The sequence below is a fragment of the Carcharodon carcharias genome, chromosome 8, assembly GCF_017639515.1.
Source record: "Carcharodon carcharias isolate sCarCar2 chromosome 8, sCarCar2.pri, whole genome shotgun sequence".
NCBI classification, from domain to species: domain Eukaryota; kingdom Metazoa; phylum Chordata; class Chondrichthyes; order Lamniformes; family Lamnidae; genus Carcharodon; species Carcharodon carcharias.
Window position 1 is genome coordinate 54753670 of NC_054474.1, and position 21210 is coordinate 54774879.

General features: G+C 40.6%; 1 protein-coding gene across 1 annotated transcript in view; it reads left to right on the forward strand.

Annotated features, from left to right (window-relative positions):
- The first annotated feature begins 2696 nt into the window (after positions 1-2696).
- dnajc18 (DnaJ (Hsp40) homolog, subfamily C, member 18) overlaps positions 2697-21210 on the forward strand; it is a 29587-nt gene continuing 11073 nt past the window's right edge. Inside the window, exons 1-4 of the mRNA XM_041194531.1 lie at positions 2697-2887; positions 9492-9669; positions 11578-11723; positions 14136-14321. Coding sequence (XP_041050465.1) covers positions 2755-2887; positions 9492-9669; positions 11578-11723; positions 14136-14321 — 643 coding nt within the window. The 5' untranslated portion in view covers positions 2697-2754. The remainder of the gene's footprint in view (positions 2888-9491; positions 9670-11577; positions 11724-14135; positions 14322-21210) is intronic.

The following is a 21210-nucleotide window of genomic DNA, read 5'->3' on the forward strand; positions in this document are numbered from 1 at the left end:
ATCAGTGAACCAGATATATTTTTACAACAATAAATAATAGTTTCATGATTACCATTACTGAGACTGGTTTTCAATTTTGGGTTTTGTTCCTTGAATTTAAACTCCACCAGCTGACATGGTGAGATTTGAACCCATATCCTTAGATCATTAGCCTGGGTCTCTCACTAATCCAGTGACATTCACACTACACCACCATCTTCTCCATTCATCTATGCTATAAATTTCTATTGTTCTATGTCTCAGCCACAAATGCTTCTTCAAGTTTAGACCCTAAAACAGCTAAGAAAAACACAAACTTGCTTTTATGTAGCACCTTTCAAAATCTCATGATGTTCTAGAATACTTCACAGTCAATTAAGTATTTTTGAATTGTAGCTACATTGGAGTAATGTCAGGAAATGTGGCAGTGCATACGTTCACATCAAAGTGCCACAAACAGCAATGAGATAAATCACCAGATAACTTGTTTTTAGTGATTTTGATTATGTAAGAATATAAGTATATTTTTACATTACAAAGACAGAACTGGTTCAAAACATATTCTCAAACATCCTGCCTCCTATCTTCAAGAAAGCTGATAACATTGGAAAAGGATTAATTTTTCAACCAAAAACATTGAATTATAGAGATAGGCACATGTAAATTATTCAATAAATAAGGTAGGTGGATAATATTGAGCTTCGAAGTGTTATTAAGAATAAAACTCAGGATTTTCATGACATCAGGGGTTTGTGTAAGAAAATAGATTACCACAACATAAAAAGAGGCTTATATTGCTACAAAGAATAGCGGTAAGAATTAAGATTGGGAGTGTTTTGGAAACCAGCAAACGGCCCCAGAAAGTTGATAGAAAGGAGAAAAATAGAATGAGTAGAGTAGACTGGAATATAAAACACAGATTATAAGAGCTTTAACAAGTATATAAAACAGCAAGTACCTGAAGTAAATGTTGGCTCCTTTAAAGGCAGAATCAGGAGAAATCATCTTGGGCAATGAGGAAATGGCAGAGACATTGAACAAATATTTTGTATCTGTCTTCACAGTGGAAGACACAAGCTACATATTAGAAATAGAAGGCAACCAAGGGAATAATAAGATAGTAAGTTGAGGTAATTATTCTCAACAGGGAAAAGTACTGGAGAAACCCAAGGAACTAAATTAGAACAAATCCCGAGGGCCTGAAGGCCTACATCCTAGGGTTCAAAAAGAGAAAGCTGCTGAAATAGTGGCTGCGTGGATTATGATTTTCCAAAATGTCCTAGATTCTAGAATGGTGCCAGCAAAAAAGAAATTAGCAAAGCACTGTTCAAGAAAGGAGGGAGGGAAAAGCAGGCCACTTAGCTTATCAGTTGTCAGAAAAATGCTGGTATCTATTATTAAGTCTTAGCAATGCACTTAGAAAAATCAAAGTATAATGAAACAAAGTTAACATGAACTTATGAAAGGGATATTGCATTTGACAAATTTATTTAGTTTTTTGAGGATGTAACAAGTAAAGGGGAACCAGTAAATGTGCCATACTTGGATTTCCAAAAGGCATTTGATAAGGTACCACACAAAAGGTGAATAAATAAAATTAGGGCTCACGAAGTTGGGGGTAATATATTAACATAGAGGATTGGTTAATGGACAATAAGCAAAGAGGATGCATAAATGGAGCATTTTCAAGTTGATAGGCTGTGACCAGTGGAGTGCCACAAAGATCAGCTACTCACAGGCTATATTAATGACTTAGATGAAGAGACAGAGAGTAATGTATATAGGTTTTCTGATGATATAAAATTAGATGAGAACTCAAGTTGTAAGAAGGACAGAAAGAGGCAACATAGAGATATAAAGCAAAAACCTGGAAAAACTCAGCAGGTCTGGCAGCATCGGCGGAGAAGAAAAGAGTTGACGTTTCGAGTCCTCATGACCCTTCGACAGAACTTGAGTTCGAGTCATAGAGATATAGACAGGTGAAGTGAGTGGGCAACAAGGTGGCAGATGGAGTATAATGTGGGGAAATGTCATGTTAATCATTTTGGAAGTAATAATAGAAAAAAATTTTAAAAGGTGTGAAACTTGTAAATGTTCATATTCAGAGGTACTTGAGTATACCATTGTTGTAGTTGGGTACAAAAGAGAGAAAGTTAGCATGCAGTTGCAGCAAGCAATTAAAATGGCAAGGAGTTTGGAGTACTAGAACAAGGGAGTCTTCCTACAGGGTTTTGGTGAGACCACACTGGTGTGCAGTTTTGGTCTCCATATCAAAGGCATCTTTGCATTGGAGGTAATGCAACGAAGATTCAGTAGACTGGTCCCTGGAATGCGGGGATTGGCCTATGATGGGAGGATCCATATGTACTGGCTACACCTAACACTACTTCCATTGACCAGGCCACTCAGCTACTCGTTCCACTTCCTGCTCTATATTGGGGGGGGGGTGTGTTGAAACGGCTGGTCACAATCACCTGACTTTTGCGGGCCATACATCCTACCGATCGTAAAGACTGCCTATTTCCACCTCCCTTACAACCACTGGCCCTACCTCAGCCTACGGGCTGTCGACATGTTTTCCTCGCACGTTGCAAAAGATCGAGGGTTCGCGCCCCTAACAAAGGTACCCTCCGCCAGTGGTTATGCACATGCGCTGTGTTGATTGGGTGGGTGACGTGTGCGCGCGAGTTGAGCTCGCGGGCAGGGGAGGGGCGATTGTGGTTCAGCTCAGTCAGGGGAAAAAATACCGAGTTTAACCGCAGGCAGCCTGAGGCAATGGAGGCAGGGCTGGAGGAGGCGGAGCGCAGCATCGAAGCCGCACAAAGGTGCCTAAAATGTGGTGACCGGGAGGAGGCCTTGCAGTATCTGTACTGGGCGCAACAGAGGTATCCGACTCAGCGAGCGAAAGGTAATAGCGTGCCCAGGCAGGACAGGGGATGTCTTAGCTTCAGCTCAGGCCCTGCTGGGAGATGGAATTCATTGCATGAAAGAGGAGAGTGATTCCTGTTACTGCAGCATTTGTATAGTTAGAGTAGCTGTAAACGCGCACAAACTGCGTTAAATAGGGGCTAGCAGTGAGGAACAGGGGTGGTGTTTGGGGGGAGAATCAGCCATGTTTTATTGAAGTAAAAACAAAAAAAACTGCGGATGCTGGAAATCCAAAACAAAAACAGAATTACCTGGAAAAACTCAGCAGGTCTGGCAGCATCGGCGGAGAAGAAAAGAGTTGACGTTTCGAGTCCTCATGACCCTTCGACAGAACTTGAGTTCGAGTCCAATTTCAACTCTTTCTTGGACTCGAACTCAAGTTCTGTCGAAGGGTCATGAGGACTCGAAACGTCAACTCTTTTCTTCTCCGCCGATGCTGCCAGACCTGCTGAGTTTTTCCAGGTAATTCTGTTTTTGTTTATGTGTTATTGAAGCCCCAGCGTGTGCAGCAAAACCTGGACATCCTTCAGGCTTGAGATGCTAAGAAGTGGCAAGTATAGTTTACACCACACAAATGCCAGGCAATGACCATCTCTAACAAGAGAGAATCTACCACCTCCCCATGACATTCAATGGAATTACCAGTACTGAATCCCCAGCTAGCAACATCCTGGGAGTTACCATTAACAAGAAACTGAATTGGACCAACCATATAAATCCTGTGGCTGGTTAAAATCTGCAGTGAGTTACTTCTTGACTCCACAAAGTCTGTCCTCCATCCAGAAGGTACAACTCAGGATTGTGATGGAATACTCTCCATTTGCCTGGATGAGTGTGGCTCCAACAACACTCAAGAAGCTCAATATAATCTAGGACAAAGTAGTCTGCTGATCTGCACCGTACCCACTCCATAAACATTTACTCCCTCTGCTGCTGACACAGTGACAGCAGTGTGTACCATATACAAGATGCACTGCTGCAACTCACCAAGGGTCGTTCCACAGAACCTTTAAAACCTGTGACCTCTACCATCTAGAAGGACGAGGGCAGCAAATGCATGGAAACACAATCATCTGCAAGTTTCCCTCCAAGCCACTCGTCATCCTGACTTGAACTGTTTTGCCGTCCATTTGCTGTCACTGGGTCAAAATCTTGGAATTTCCTCCTTCACAGTGCTGTGCTTGTACCCACACCAGATGGATTGCAGCAGTTCAAGAAGGTGGCTTGACACCACCATCTCAAGGGCAATTAGTGAACAACAACAAACGCTGGCCTTGCTAGTGACCCTTGCACCCCATGAAAGAATAAAAAAAAGGGGATTCAGCAGCGGTAATTAATAATTCTACAATGTAGCCCTAGATTGGGACAGCTCCAACGTCAAAGTACTTAGTGTAAAGCAGCACGTCTGCCCCGTCCCAGATGCTGAAGATAGCTGAGCTTTTGGATAACTACCGAAAGGTTTTACCTGGATGCTGTGGAGGAGGTGGGATTTGGGGGGGAGAGGGAGAGTGGTGTGCAGTAGGTGAGGGAAAGTGGCATGAATACATGGCCTATGTGTCAGTGCAGAGAATCAAGCAGCGATGCAGAAACTTTACACCTTAATGGTGGAACTATCATCTAAGCAGCATGTAACCATGGGAACATTAGGTAGCACTGCCTTCATATTTTTATGCTGAGTTTTGCAGGACACCATGGCCCAGACCTTCTGGTCTCAGGGATGTTGGAGACCAGATGTATGTCAGGACCCTGCAAAGTCCTGATGCGCTGACCTCCCTGAGAATTGCCTGTTATAAGTTTGAATTTCCGACAGACAATTTCCCCTGCTACCTGGGACCATCTGTGAAAATCTCATTCTGTGTTGTTGAGGCTTGAGCCGGCATGGGGGTGGGTGGTGGGGCAGGGAGTTGTTGGTGGTGCTGGGAGGGGGAGGTGGGGGTGGGAGTTGTTGGCTGATGGGGGTGGGTGGGGGAGAGTTGTTCAGCTGGGGGTGGGAGGCTGTTGAATCGGAGGGATTGGCGTGGGAGGGGGAGTTGTTGAGCCAAGCTGGTGGTGCGGGGTGGTGGATGTTGTAGTTGGTGAACAGTGGTTGAACAGTGGGGTTAGGTGGGAATGGGGTTGGTGATGGGCTGAGGCCAATGGATTTGTCCACAACCATTTTGAAGACCCTGGGGGCTCAGAGCTAAGAATCATGTATGTGCATGTATGTAATGGAGCTGCAACGCTGATCCCAGGACTGTCCCGCCAGTGCCTTCACACAACAGTTGTCCTTGCTGCCTCGTATCTTGCAACCCAAATGATTGACCCATTGGGAACCCCTGCCCTAGAACCAACAAGGGAACAAATCATATTAGATTTAGTAATGAACAAAGAGCTGAATTTAATAATCTAACAGTCTGTGAACATTAATTTAATAGGTATATGATCAAGTTCATGCAGAGTTTAAAGGGGAGAAACAGAAAACAGCTACTGTGATAAATTTAGGTAAGGCTGACTTTAACGAGCGAGACACAGGCTATTTACAGTTAGCCTGGGCAAGTCTCTTAATGAGTAAAACAACAGAAGATTAGTGGGAAGTGTTTAATAATGAATTTAGTATGATGCAGAATCTGTTTATTCCATGGATTGGTGGACCTTGCTGAGCTTTTGTTTTTCAGTGGAATGTATTTTCCAATATTTTGAATGGTTTTAAAAATTTCCTATTGCTTGTTAACCGTTATACCTTTTAGTTTATTTCTCAATCAGCCTTAGCCAGCTCTCCCCTTATGCCAATGTAATTTTCTTTATTTAGGTTTAAGATTTTCCTTTGAGATTGGAGTATATCATTTTCAAACTTAATATGGTATTCAATTATATTATGATCACTGTTTCCCAATGGATCTTTTACTATGAGATTACGAATTAAGCCTGTCTTATTGCTCAATACTTAAAAAAAAGCTCCCTAGTTGGTTCCATTACACATTGCTTCAGGAAACTGTCGCAAAAGCATTCTACAAACCCATCTTCCAGACCCCTTTGCCAATTTGATTGAGCTGTATCAAGACTAAAGTCACCCACAATTATTACATTATAACAAAGACTTCTTGTTTAATACTCAGTCCAGTGGTATACTTACTATTGGGGGGGTGGGTGGGCTATACACTGCTCCCACCAGTGTTTTCTGACTCTTGCTATTCCCCACCCACACTGATTCTACTTCCTAATTGTATGATTCAAGGTACTTTCTCACTAGTGTCCTTATATCTCCCTTTAACATCAGGGCTATCACCCCCTCCTTTTCTGTTCAGCCTGTCTTTTGAAATGTTCTGTAAGCTGGAATATCTATTTCCCAAATTTGGCCACCTTGTAACTATGTTCTGTAGTGGCAATTAGATCTACGTCAGTTTATGCCTCCTTACCAAGGAGATTGAGATTAAAAACTAGCATGACCAGTTGTCGACACAAGCATGCCTTCCAGCTCCCTGACACATTAGAGCACAAATAGAATGCACCAATACTTCACCCGTTGGGTATAAGCTACCTTGAATCAAGCTTTTCTTGGTTCTGTGATACCAACAGTCGATTGTTTTGTTTGTCAACTCTAATATAATTAAACATAGGAAATATTGTACGTTCCCCACTGTTTAACCGTTTTTGTTTATCACACACTGCTGCCTATGTTGAGCAAATGATGTCAACCATTTGTTGTGACCTCAGGAGTCAGTTACAAATGTGACATTTAAAATATATTACGTGTACTGGCTATTTCTTGTAGTTATCAAATTTAAAAGTTCCAATGATTTCATCCATAGGTTATCAAGCAGCTTCAATCAGGTGTTTGTACTTTTAACAACAATAGAAGGCAATCTGAGTAGAGACTTCAAGCTGCTGGAATTGATTGTTTGAAACTCTCTGAAGTCTCCACTTTACAAATGCCTCCCAAAGTTAACAGTGTGAAAAGCTGTTTGAAGCTGCCTAAAGTTTTTATCAGCTATTTGCACTTTTAACAACTACAGACTTGCTTCGTTTTTACAACCTATTATTGTCTTACCATCCACTTTGTATAGCAGAAAATCGCATTAATACAGCACACCTGTTATGTGCAATGGGAACTACCTTTTTAATGAAAGAGTTTAAAATGGTTAGCAAATTGAGACAAAGGAACATGGGAACAGGAGTAGGCCATTCAGCCCCTTGAGCCTGCTTTTCCATTCAACTAGACCATGGCTGATCATCCACCACAATGCCATTTTTCAGCGCAATTCCCATATCACTTGATGTCATTAGTATCTAGAAATCTACCGATGAACATACTCAGTGACAGCTTCCACAGCCCTCTGGATAGAGAATTCCAAAGATTCACCACTCTGAGGTGAAGAAATTCCTCCACATCTCAGTCCCAAATGGCTTGCCCATTATTTTTACACTGTGTCCCCTAGTTCTCGACACCCCTGCTGGGGGAACATCCTTTCTGTATCTATCCTGTCTTGCTGCTTATAAATTTGGTAAGTTTCAATGAGTTCATTCTTCTAAACTCTGGATAATACAGGCCCAGTCTCCTCAATCTCTCCTCGTAGGACAGTCCCGCCACACCAGGAAATAATCTGGTAAACTTCTGCTGCACTCCCTCCATAACAAGTACATATTTCCTGAGGTAAGGGGATCAAAACTGTGTGCAATGCTCCAGGTGCAGTCTAACCAAGGTTCTGTACAATTTAAAGCAAGACACCTTTGCTCATGTACCCAAATCCTCTTGCGATAAAGGCCAACATACAATTTGCCTTCCTAATTGCTTGCTGTTAGTTTTCAATGACTTATGGATAAGGGCACCTAGATCCCGCAAAATACTGCGGATACTGGAAACCTGAAACAAAAACAGAAAGTACTAGAAGAACTCAGGTCTGACAGCATCTGTGGAGAGAAAGACAGAGTTAACGTTTCGAGTCTGAATGACTCTTCAGAACTAAAGAGAAGTAAAAATATGGTGAAATATATACTGTTTAAGGGAGGTGGGACAGGTGAAGTTGGATAGAAAGCCAGTGATAGGTGGAGGCAAAGGAGAAATTGCAAAAGATGTCATAAACAAAAGGTCAAAGGGGTGTTGGTGATACTGGCTAAAGGAGGTGCTAATGGTGACATTGAGTAGAAAGCAGAATGAGCAAGTGACAGATGGCCCTAGTGGGGGTGAGGCGGGTGGACGGTATGGTGTGAGGAAAAAAGATCGAAATAGGCTAAAAGGTGGGGATAAAACAATGAATAAAAATTGAAATAAATTTTAAAAATAATAATAAAAATAGGTGGGGAAAATATATCTATATAAAAATTAAATAAATATTTGAAAAAAGGGGATCAAAAAGGGGTGAGGATGGAGGAGAGAGTTTGTGGTCTGAAGTTGTTGAACTCAGTGTTAAGTCCGGAAGGCTGTAAAGTGCCTAATCTGAAGATGAGGTGCTGTTCCTCCAGTTTGTGTTGAGCTTCACTGGAACATTGCAGCAGGCCAAGGACGGACATGTGGACATGAAAGCAGGGTGGTGTGTTGAAATGGCAAGTGATAGGAAGGTCTGGGTCATGCTTGTGGATAGACCGAAGGTGTTCTACAAGCGGTCACCCAGTCTGTGTTTGGTCTCTGCAATGTAGAGGAGCCCACATTGAGAGCAGCGAATGCAGTAGACCAAATTGAGGGCAGTGCAAGTGAAGCGCTGCTTCACTTGGAAGGAGTATTTGGGCCCTTGGTGAGGGTGAGAGTAAAAGGGTAGATGTTGCACCTTCTGCGATTGCATGGGAAGGTGCTGTGGGAGGGGGTTGAGGTGTAGGGGGTGATGGGGAAGTGGACTAGCGGGGGGAATGGTCCCTATGGAATGCTGACGGCGGGGTGAAGGGAAGATGTGTCTGGTGGTGGCATCATGCTGGAGTTGGTGGAAATGGCGGCGGATGATCCTTTGAATGCGGAGATTGGTGAGGTGAAAAGTGAGGACAAGGGAGCAAAGATCCCTTTGGATATCAACACTTCCCAACCTCACAACATTTAAGAAATACTCTGCACTTCTGTTCCTTCATTCCTTGGCAGTCGTTGAGATGCAGACTTCAGGCCACTATCAGATCACATGATCTTACTAAATGATAGAGTAGGCTCGAGGGGCTGAATGGCCTACTCTTGCTCCTTGTTCGTCTGTTCGTAAAGGCAACCAGTTTGTATTGTTGAATTTCATGATCAATTTTTTTTGCAAGTTATTGGGGATTCTGCATTCAGTTTAAATGAATTCAAATAAATGTGAATTATTTTAATGAATTAGTAAATTGGGTTGTCTCAGTTTCAGTGATTTTGTATGAATAATTGCACAGTGATTTATCTGTTAATGCTTTTGGAGTACAATAATTTTGTTCTCACCAAACATTCTAATGGATTTTGAATTATGAGTACTTGTAGATAAAATCTCAGCCAAAATTAAATGAATACTTTGGTTTTAAAAATATAACTTTAAATTGAGCTAATTTTAATCTATCAATTACATATTTTTGCAGCTTTATTAATTTTCACAATGCAACATTTAAAAAAATCCTGTTAATATTTTTTCTGTTTTCTTGTGCTTATTCTCTTTAAATTTTAGCACTAATCGAATTAATAGTTAGAAATGGAAGTTCAGATGATTGGAACTGTGAACCGGATGCAGCTAATGTTCCTAGTGAGTCCAGTAGATTGAAAAGATGTGTGAATGGAAATAAGCCTGCAAGAATCAGTGAAGCTGCCAAGAGTTACACTCAAGAGCAGCTGGAGGGTGTGCGGAGGTGAGGATGCTAAATGTATTGCACAAGAGCTTCTTGATATGCATTTTTATTTAGAACTGGTAAAGTTTGTGTAAATTGTGTGCACAATGTGGAGCTGATGTGCAAGAGGATTGCAGTCTATTCTCAACTCAAAATTGCTGAATTTTAAATTACCTGTTTAAATTGAAAATGTGCAGAAATGCTTCTGTGCTTTATTTAAATTGTTTAATTGAAATAATTAGCAAAAGCTTCAAATGAAGAGTCAGCTGCACCGTTAAAAGCAAAAAGAATGTATCTTTGCAGTTCAAGTGCCTCTTACAATACAATTGCATTAAAGTCTGCTTGACATTTCTGCTGTTGGCTCATTCTGATTGTTTTTCCAAAACTGATTTAGTTCATAGTAATGAGGTAGATGGTTGTGTTCAATAGCTTTCCATAGAAAAGTGATGTGTGTTTGGCCCCAATTCTGCTTAATTCTCAAGCTCAACTGTTCTGGTGTGGAACAATGCTTACTGACAGATAGACAAATTGAAAGCAGGATTTGGTAAATTGGTTAAGAATGGCAAAATTGAATATCAGGTAATCGGTTGCTGGGAGATTAGAAATAAAGGGGGTGAATATACTGTCACATTTATAAATTCAACATAAATGGATTTTTTAGAGTTTTAAGAGATTATATCACCTTTGTGGATTTATATAAAGCTCTAAATCACAAGCAATCTTGACTTGTAAACAGCTAAGTCTTGAAAGTAATAAACTTGTAACACTCCCAGCTACCTCTCACCTTGGCAGTAATATAACTTTTATTTTAATCTCATCTGTTATTGACTCCTGTTCATGATTTATTTATTTTACATATTGAAGATAAATTTCTTCTTTCACCTTGGTTTCACCACACCACTTTCCAACTGCTATTGAACTACTTTTTCCCAAGTCTTAGCCCAGTGCTGTTCTGAACCAATTTAAAAGCATATAGCATGATGTATGTCTTCCTCTAACTTCATTTTCTCTCTTTCCATTTCTGTGGCAAAGCAGTTAGCCTTTATCCCTCCACCAACATCACTGTTTATGTAACCTTGCTCTGTGCAGATTGGTTGCTATTTTTCTTAAACTATGACAGTGCTTATACTTCAAAAGCATTTCATTGGCTGTGAAGCACTTTTGGCATCCTGAGTTTGTGAAGGACACTATATAAATCCAAAACTCCCTTTCAATCAAATATAGTGTAAACTAACTACTGGATAATGACATCATTGCAGGAAATGTATTTCTTCAGGGGCATAATCTTATAGAAAAGTGCAACTGAAGTGGAATTTGCAAAATAAGATTGTATTTTAATTAGAATTCACCATATGGAAGTAAGAAGACTAATTTTAAATGTTTACTTGGATCCAAATGTTGCTATGATTTGGCATTGACTTTGCTGTATACTTTAATGTCATTAGTGCAAAACAGGGACTGAAGTTTAATTATTCTACATTAAAAGGCTATGACTATACCAGCAGAGTTTAAATGCAATGTGTGAATTTTAGCAAGGTTACTTGTTATGTCTCAACTACTTTTCCTAATGTACTGTTACATTTTAAATTTTATTCTGCATCCTGGTATTAACTTAAATCCTCTACACTGCATGATCAAAAAATTATCTTCTAAAATTGGAGTTATATGATACTTAGACAGCTTAATCTATCTCTAGCTGTGCTATAGTTGATCTGGAAATGCTTAAATGTTGACACTGAATGCCGAAAGTGTTCCATTTCCTAGCACTGCTATCAGGCAACTCAAAGGGCAGATAAATGTACAAAAGAAAACATGCTACATTTATAATGTATCTTTACTGTTCTTCTGATACTTTCTCTTGCCTCTGCCTCGCTCATCGTCTATTTCAGATCACGCTCTATTAGGCAATTGTTGTGCTATGCTTTGCAGGATAAAAAGATGTAAGAATTACTATGAAATTCTGGGAGTTGGTAGAAATGCGGATGAAGACGATTTAAAGAGGTCCTATCGGAAACTGGCATTAAAGTTTCACCCTGATAAAAACTGTGCCCCTGGTGCAACGGACGCATTTAAAGGTACAAAGCTGTAACTTAACATTTCAGTCACAATCAAGAAGAAACATTAATAAAGGAAAATTCTAAAACAACGGAATAAAGGATGAGAACTAAACAACCAGTGCAATTACAGAATCTTAATGAAAATAATTAACAATTTTGGAAACTTAATAAAAAATGCTTATTTTAATTTGCTGTTTTAATATCTGAATCGCCAAACTAATTTTTCAGCACTCTTCACATGCCGTGGGTAGGTCACTGAGTTTGCAGTTAAAATTCCAACAATTTGTGTCTCTTTTCAAAATATTTTGATCAGAACAAAATGATCTCTGTGTCATTAGGAGAATACTACCTTCAGTTCTGTTTCCCTTTTATTTTCCTTGAGAGAAAATGTCATTAGTGAAATCTACTTTGGGCTTTTATTTTTGAGATGCATTTGAACGATGTACCTGGTTTAATCCTTCTTAGCACCTTTTTAGCAAAGCATGAGGCTGATGCCTAGAATTTCTTTGAAATAAGTTACACTGCTGTTGCCTCTTTTTAAAGAAACTTTGTGTTGGGTGGCCTGGAGGAGGGTTTAGTCCTCTTTATTGTTGCATTAGTGCATATCGGGCATGAACAGCTGAACCACCTGGAGACTTAGTGCAGCTTTTAAAAAGTCAGTTCAGCCTGCATTCTTAAGGCAGCAGGTAAGAGATGGACCGGTTTGGCTCTTTCATTTCACTTTGATAATTTTACTGCCTGTCTTAGTGATTTTAAAAATATCATACTTAGACACAATTATGACTTTGCAGACAGCATCTGGACCCAGAGGGCAGCAAGACATGATACTAAGCCGGAAAAAATAAACACAGCTTCATCTATTCAGACCTCCAAAATGCTTTTCAAGGAAATCAAAGGCAGGGGCCAAAGATTTAGGTGACAGGCCACCCAGAAATGTAACTTATGCTATCTGGTGAAAGGTGGCACTGGCATTGAGTACCAATTCCCTCACCCTGAAGGCTTACAGGATAGAGCTGGAAAAAAGTTAATGACTTGACCAAGGCTGGGCAGATATACATACTGGTACTTCCATCTTTTCTTTTTCAATCTCCCTGGGCTCCAACATATTCTTCAGCCTCTTAAATCATCACTTATGCAATTCACGCTTCACAGTGCAATCTGATTAAAGGAAGCGCTAACTCAGCATCTTAAGCTTACCCAGCTCCCCTCACAGCAATCATTTATCATTCAGAACCTTAAAACCCCTTCCCCTACTTTACCAATCTCTTGTCTCCTCTTGCTTCACCTCCCCCATGCTACGTGGCACACACTTAACTCCGAGCCTTATCCCCATTCACTGTACTCTTGCAGGACAACTTGACACACAATGCTTGACAAAGACAGACATGTCCCCACTTTTGATCCACACTCCCGCTTCGAGGCAAGACCCCACAGCTTGTAAGCACTCATTCACTCTTGCTATGTGAGATGCAAAATCAGAGACATCTTGCAAGGTTCATGACTGAGCAACTATGCCATCACTAGCATGCACACAAACAGAACCTTACACCGTCTTTTTTATCTCTCCTTCATGCTCACCTATTCTTGCCTTCTACTCAAATTTTAGTGAACTGCTGTTGGCTTTTGATCAGGCCGGTTGCAGTCTTAATGCCAAAGTTTAGGACCACCAAATGTCCCTTGCTCCTTGGGGGAAAAAATTTGTAATTTAAGAATTTTATTTTATTCTAATTGTATTCTTCGTAGACACCTCAAACTCTGAAATTATGTAGTTCTTGAACTGTCAGCAGTAACATCTATCTTTGCCTCATTTGAAGTGATTCTTGACATTCTGCTGATGGCTCATAGAAATAATTAACAGTGATCATTCAAGGTGCTATTAGTTGCAGCAGTAAGGAGATGTGTGATTCTGCTCAAAAATCTTTATTAGAAAAAGACTGTTAAGCTGCATAAATTTACGATCATGTCTACGATAGGTCTTTGAAAGAGCTACCAAATTAGCTTCCCTCCCCCGATCTTTCCCCATAAGCCTGCAGATATTTCCTCTTCAGGTATATATACAATCCCTTTGGAAAGTTACTATTGAATCTGCTTCCACTACTCTGTTCAGTAGAACATTCCCGATTATTGTAGCGGAGTCTAAATATTTCTCTTGTTCTTTTTTCCAATTATTTTAAATCTGTGCCATCTGATTATTTCCAAGAAAATATTTTCTCATTTACTTGATCAAAACGTTTCATAATTTTGAAATTGACTGGAAGGGTATACCTTTAATCTATGAGTAACTAATAACATAGAGTATGTTGTCTATGTAATGCTTTTTTGGCTGTCTAAATTTACCATTCTTAGTTTATGCTCACAAGCATTGTGATATTCTAAGAGCAAACTAAGGATGAAAATACTGCTAACTGAAATTACTGATGTCTTTTTTAGCAATTGGAAATGCATATGCTATACTGAGTAACCCAGAGAAAAGAATACAATATGATCAATGTGGCGAGAAACCACCAACTGTCCGTACTCCTTATGCCAACTATTCGAAGTATTACCGAGAATTTGAAGCGGATATAACGCCTGAAGATTTATTCAACATCTTCTTTGGTGGAAGATTCCCTACAGGTTTGTGTTAGCTTAGTGCTATACAAAGATATTTCAACTATAGTAATCACAATGAGCTGGGCTAAATGGGAATTATACTACATGTTCACCTGCAATTATACTACATGTTCACCTGTAATCAGGATTTCTTGTTTAAATCTTTCATAATGCTAATGGTGTCAGCCAGGTGAATGTGTAGATTTCCATGATCTCCAATTGAATTTTTTTTCTCTATTTGAAAGCAGCAAACTTGGTAATAAAACTAACACTGGCAGTTCTTCATGGGTGAGGGCACAGAGATGCACAAGTTATGGATATGTTCAAGCATTCCTGGTTTTCAAGTGACTAATAGCTATAAATAATTTCTGACTAGATGGCATTTAACAGTCTAGACTTGGTTGATTTATCATAACATAAGAAATAGGAGCATGAGTAGGCCATTTGTACCCTGAAGCCTGCCCTGCCATTCAATAAGATCAAAGCTGATCTGCCCCAGGCCTCAACTCCTCTTTCGTGCCAGCTCCTCATAGCCTTCAACTCCCTGAAATTTCAAAAATCTATCTACCTCTTCTTTAAATACTTTCAGTGATCTAGCCTCCACAACTCTCTCTTCCAGACATTCACTACTCTCTCAGAAAAGAAATTCCTTCGCATCTCAGTTTTAAATGAGTGTCTCCTTATTCTGTAACTATGCCCCTAGCTCGAGATTCCCCCACTAGTGGAAACATCTTCTCAACATCTACCTTGTCAAGCCCTCTCAGAATTTAAATTTCGATAAGAATCACCCCTCATTCTTCTAACCTCTAATGAATAAGAGCCTAATTTGTTTAGTCATTCTTGACAAGTCAACCCCTTCATCCCAGGAATCAGCCTAGTGAATCTCTTTTGAACTGCCTCCAATGCCAGTATATCCTTAAATACGGGGACCAAAACTACACAGTACTCCAGATGCGGCCTCACCAACACCGTGTACAGTTGTAACAAGACCTCCCTATTTTTAAACTCCAACTCCCGAGCAAGACAGACTAAAACTCCGTTTGCCTTCTTAGTTACTTGCTGTACCTGCATGCTAACTTTTTATATTTCCTGCACAAGAGCACCCAGATCCTCCTCTGCTGCACTTTTTTGGAGTCTCTCTCCATTTAAATAATAGTCTGCTTTTTTATTCTTCCTACCAAAGTGTATGACCTCTCAATTTCCTGCAGCATTAAGTAGTTTTGCAATTCTACTTTATGGGTCGGATGGTCCTAGCTGGACTGGCAGCAGGAAAAAAGATCAATCTTTTGTGTTGGTGATCTGTGCAGTATGACGTTGGTAGCCTCCAATACTGATTTCTTTGGAGTTAGTCCAGTTAAGTTTCTAGTCAATGGTAACCCCCAGGATGCTGATAGTCAGTAATTCAGTGATGGTGATGCCATTGAATGTCATGGAGAAATGGTTATTCTCTCTTGTTGGAGATGATCATTGCCTGGCATTTGTGAGGTTCGAATGTAACTTGCCACTTAGCCCAAGCCTGAATGTAGCTGAATCTGCTGATTTTCACCAGTATTGACATACAAACTCAGCAGTGGGCCTAGAATTATGAGTGGAAATGAGTGATGCTGATTTCATACTCATTTTGCACTGCCTCACCACTTCTGGTTCCAGGTGAATCAGTGCTCAGAGCATCACTGAGAATGGATAAAATTTTGATTTGAAGCTGACCAATGACCACTGTTTTCACATAAAAAGCAGCAGCAAGGTGACTTTACTGTGGACTGAATTTCTTGCATATCACACGATTCCTTCAAATATGGATGACCCGGTGATGGTGGAGAGAGTAGCTGGGGGCAGCCACAGAGTACATCTGCATGCAACATGAACAGTAAAGACTGTAACTCCCTCAATATTTAACTGTGCCATATATGAGAAATTCACTGCACAATCACCTTGCCACTGTTTGTAAGAATAGAAGTGGTTATTCTGGTTTCAAATCAGAAAACACATTTTTTGCTGACGAAGCCAGCTGTACATCATCACCACCACCTCTCGATCTCTCCACAATCTAAATTGACAGACTTGTCCAACAATCAGCAGTGGATATGCAGCAATCTCCTCCAACTAAATGTTGCGAAGACTAAGGCCGTTGTCTTTTTAAAAAAAATATATTCTTTCATGGGATGTGGGTGTCGCTGGCAAACCCTTGCCCTTGAACTGAGTGGCTCGTTAGGCCATTTCAGAGAGTAGTTAAAAGTCAGTCACATTACTGTGGACCTGGAGTCAATGTACGCCTGACCAGGTAAGGATGGCAGATTTCCCTCTCTAAAGGACATTAATGAACCAGATGGGATTTTACAACAACTGATAGTTGCCATAGTCACCATAATTGAGACAAGCTTTCCATTCCAGATTTTTTTATTAATTGAATTTAAATCCCATCAGCTGCTGTGATGGGATTTGAACCCATGACCCCAGAACATTAGCCTGGGCTTCTGGATTACTAGTCCAGTGACGTTATCACTACGCCACCATCTTTCCCCAAATTCTCACTGTCTTTTCCCCTCATCACAAACTGCGTTCCCTGCCCACTGCTTCCATTCCTCTCCCTGACTCTGAGGCTGAAGCAGACCATTCTCAACCTTGGTGTTCCATCTGACTCTGAGATGAGTCACTGCTCGCACATCTGTACCATCAACTCGACTGCTTTCTTCCTTTTGTGTAACATCACCCAACTCTGCCTTTGCCTCAATTCATCTGCTGCTGAAACCCTCATCTGTGTTTTTGTAACTTCTAGACAAAACTTCTAACACATCCCTAGCTATTCTTCCATCATCTGAACTCTGTAAACTTGATTTCATTCCAAAACTCTGCCTGTATCCTAACTCACACCAATTCCCATTCACCCATCCCTCTATTCATTGGTTCCTGATCAGGCCACATCTTGATTTACAATTCTCATACTTGTTTTCAAATTCCTCCCTGGCCTCGCCACTTCCCATCTCCTTAACCTTCTGCAGATCTATAATCTTGGGAGATCTATGTGCTTCTCTGATTCTGGCCTCTTGATCATCTGTGAACACTATTGAAGGCTGTGCTTTAACCTGCCTATGCCCTAAACTCTGGAAATATCTCTACCTTTCTACCTCGCTTTCTTCTTTTAGGATGCTCCTTAAAACCTATCTCTTTGACCAATTTTTTGATCATCTGCTGTAATATCATGGGCTGTATCTTCCAGTTGGCGACGTGTAAAATGATGCGGGGTGACATCAGGAGGGTGTCCCGACATCAACCCACGTCATTTACATTTTCAGGTCAGCGGGTGCGCAACTGAGTTGGCCATTAATAAAGTAATTGAATCAATCAATGGACCTGCTCGTCCAACCTTAATGTTGGCGGGCAGGCTTCCGAAGAAACATGAAATCTCATCCACAGTTGGGATGAAGTTTCATGAGGGTGTTAAAATTTGTATTAAATGTCTAAATAAAAGAAATTGATGTGTCTCAGCTCATGTGACAGTAGCGCATGAGGAGACATGTCAGTAATTTTTTTTCTAATCTTTATTCAATGTTTCAAACCTGACCCAATCTCCCTGAGGCAGCATTTTGCCTCAGGGAGACCTGTGAGCTCTTTCGCGAAAGAATGTGCGCGAAAGAATGCACTCCCAGCTCAGGGAATTCCCCCCGCACGGGGCTCATAGCACTTCCTGGCGGACATCACGTTATGGCCCGCCCACTTAAAATGGCAGCGCCTCTGATCAGGCCCGCCCGCTCCCGCACATCCCCTCTGACAGGGGTGAAAATGTTGCCCCTTGTGTGACTTGGTGTCAAAGTTTTTTTGATAACACACCTGTGAAATGCCTTGGGCTATTTATAGGAAGGTGCTATAAAAATATAAGTTGCTATTGCAGTATGTGACCATGAGCCCAGAATCAGGCATAGCAATGCCCGCTGCCCTGGGAGAAATTAGAGTGCCTTCATCCTTAGGCACTCAGGTCTGTTTGCTTTATTTAACGCAGAGAGAAGATTGCAGCATTGGTTGCTAAGTACTGTGGCTAGTAATGATACCTGACACCTAGACTAAAACTAAGCATTGCTATAGCTAGGCAAATGTAACCAAAAATATATAATGAAGTATATCATCATGATCCTAAAACAATCTTGCAGGTGCCTTCAATTAGGTGTGTTGCAGTACAGTTCTGCAAAAGCCTTATACATCAATGCATGTATCCCCATTTTTACACAGCAAAAAGGCACTAGTAATCACTAAACAATTGTACGACCAAGAAAAAAACTTTGACACAAAGTCACATGGAAGAACCTACATAGCTTGTGCTAAACTTAAGGCATGCTCCAATTGATCAAATCTTAAGTCTCTGAGGCTTCCAGTGCCTAAAACAGTCATCTACGCCATACAATGTCTGGCTAATATTCAATATTGTCAAGTACTGCAGATGATGTCCTATTTATCCCTTTCCCCAATATCCTAAATGGTAGCAGGAACACTCTCTGAACATGACTGCTAAAATGCTAACAAAAATTGAATCCTTTAAGTGCTGTGTGTGTTATTCTATTGTTGCGCATCATGATACATCTCTATTCTAGATCTATGCAGGTTATGTGATTCCAAGCTCTTAGCCAGCATTAGTGCCTGCTGGATGTGCTGATTTTCAGAATTGCTCCTATGAATTTTGTGCAAATGAATTTGATTTACTGTTCCTTTTATGGATTTTCTAATCACTGAAGTCCGAGATGGCTGCATACTACAAGTAATTTGGAGCCTATTCAGACTGAGGTTGTCCACTACCTCCTCGAATTAGGTTTTTACATGACACAGCTACTGGCTCCTGCAATTGTAGGAGCTATCTGTTCTGTATGATTTTCATACTAGTACACTTGGCAACTGGTGGTGTCAGGTATGGAGCTCTGACTTCAGTGATTGGAAAATCCATAAAAGAAATAGCATAGCAAATTAATTTGCACAGAGAGAAAGAAACCTCATCTAAAGAGTTCCAAATAAACTTGGATCTCCATATGCCCCCACTGATCTCCATGATAGATTTCATTACTGTGAATAGACATATCGTGAAACATGTGGAAACCAGAAGAAGTAATGCAACAAAGCCCATTGCTTGTGGGGATTTACGGAGAGAATGGGATTGAGAAACTTATCAGCCATGATTGAATGGCGCAGCAGACCTGATGGGCCGAATGGCCTAATTTCTGCTCCTATGTCTTCTGGTCTTATGGGATGGATTACAGATATCACTGGAGTTGCCACATGTTCAACTGTAGACAGCCAATGCTTTCCTCATCCTTGTAAAACATATCCTGTGAATTTCACATCAGCCTTTAGCTATCCCAGGTTAATGGGCACACTGTCAAAATGCCAGAATCATACTTCTGTACTCAAAAAGCCTTCTTAAAATTTCCACCAACACCTATGAAATCTGACCAGATTTGTGCTTTTGTGCCTTTAGGCATCTCTTCTTCAGGAGAATGTATACTGGCCCTTAAAGATCCTCTGTACTTCCATCTACTGTTGCTCATTTGTGCATTGTGAATAAGTAGATACACCATCATAAATGTCACTGAAAAAACTCCTGGTTGAATGGACACGTTGTTCAACTGCTGTCTATCTGAATTCTCATCTGAGAAACAATGGCTTCCAGAGGGAAATTGGTTGAGAAGGTGAAATTTGCCCACACCTTGGATGCACAAAGACTGCCTGATGTAAATGTCAGCCAAACCTATAAATATATGTCCAATCCACCTACCTGACATGGACGTGAGGCTGTTTAAATATGAACAATTGGGATCCTATGTCATTGTTGGAACCAATTGCATTTTAAATACAAATGGGAATGATGATGAGACCACTGATGGTCAATGCATAAAAGGGTCCAAAAACTCTAGAAATTCTGTGTTGACTTTGCCAGCTCTTCGACAATGTTCAGAAACCCTGAGAGGTTTGGAACAAGTGGAATTTGTTTTCCCTAATCATGGTTCCTGACATCAGAACCAAGGAAAGAGAATTTTCAAAATACCTTGGCCAAAGTCAAGCTACCTGAACCTTGAGAAAAATCTGGCACACTGTTTAGCTCTGCAGTGTAAGTGCGCCCATGTATAGGCTTGGGTATGGATCTCAATCTTGATTCCATAAAAATTTTAGCCCATAATTCTTTGTTAAACCTCTTAGCCAGTGATGCTGGTTATTAGACAGGCAACTTACCGATGCTGCTTTTCCCATACTCCCTCCTTTCATTTAACATGCTAAAAATGAAAACTTATCATTCTCTTATTTTCGATTTTGTTCACACAGTCCTTCTCTGATTTTCTCTCTCCTCTGTCTCTAACTCTCATTCTCTGTCATTTTGTATTTATTTCATTCCCCCTGCCCTTATCTATCTTAGCTTTGCTTTGTTTAATTGTTTGATTTATAGATCCTGTGGCTCTTCTTTGAATAGTGTTTTAGAATATTTTATATTCACCTGAGGAAGCAGAAGGGATCTCAGTTTAATGTTTTATCTGAAGGATCATCGTCAGCTGTCCTTTGATTCAAGGATGATGTCTGCTTGGTGGCAAGTTTCTGCCGCGGGTCTTCATGTGACTGTACATGCTGTTTTGTGACCTGCAAACTATGGGCATATGGAGCAGGACATCCCTGGACAAGTTGGTGGAATCCAGAGTGAAGGATTCACTTCCTTCATGACTCAAAGTATGATGTAGCTTGATGGGCAGGTTATTGCCATTTGATTGGTAGCAAGTTCCTCCAATAGTGTTTAGCGTCAGTACTGCTGTGCTTCAAGAAGAGCTTCAGAGTGTCTTTGAAGCATTTTCTTTGTCCTCCTTTAGAAGATTGGCCATTTGAGAGCTGGGAAAAAAGGACTGGTGGGGGAAATAGATTTTGGCCACCGGACGCAATGTCCAGTCCA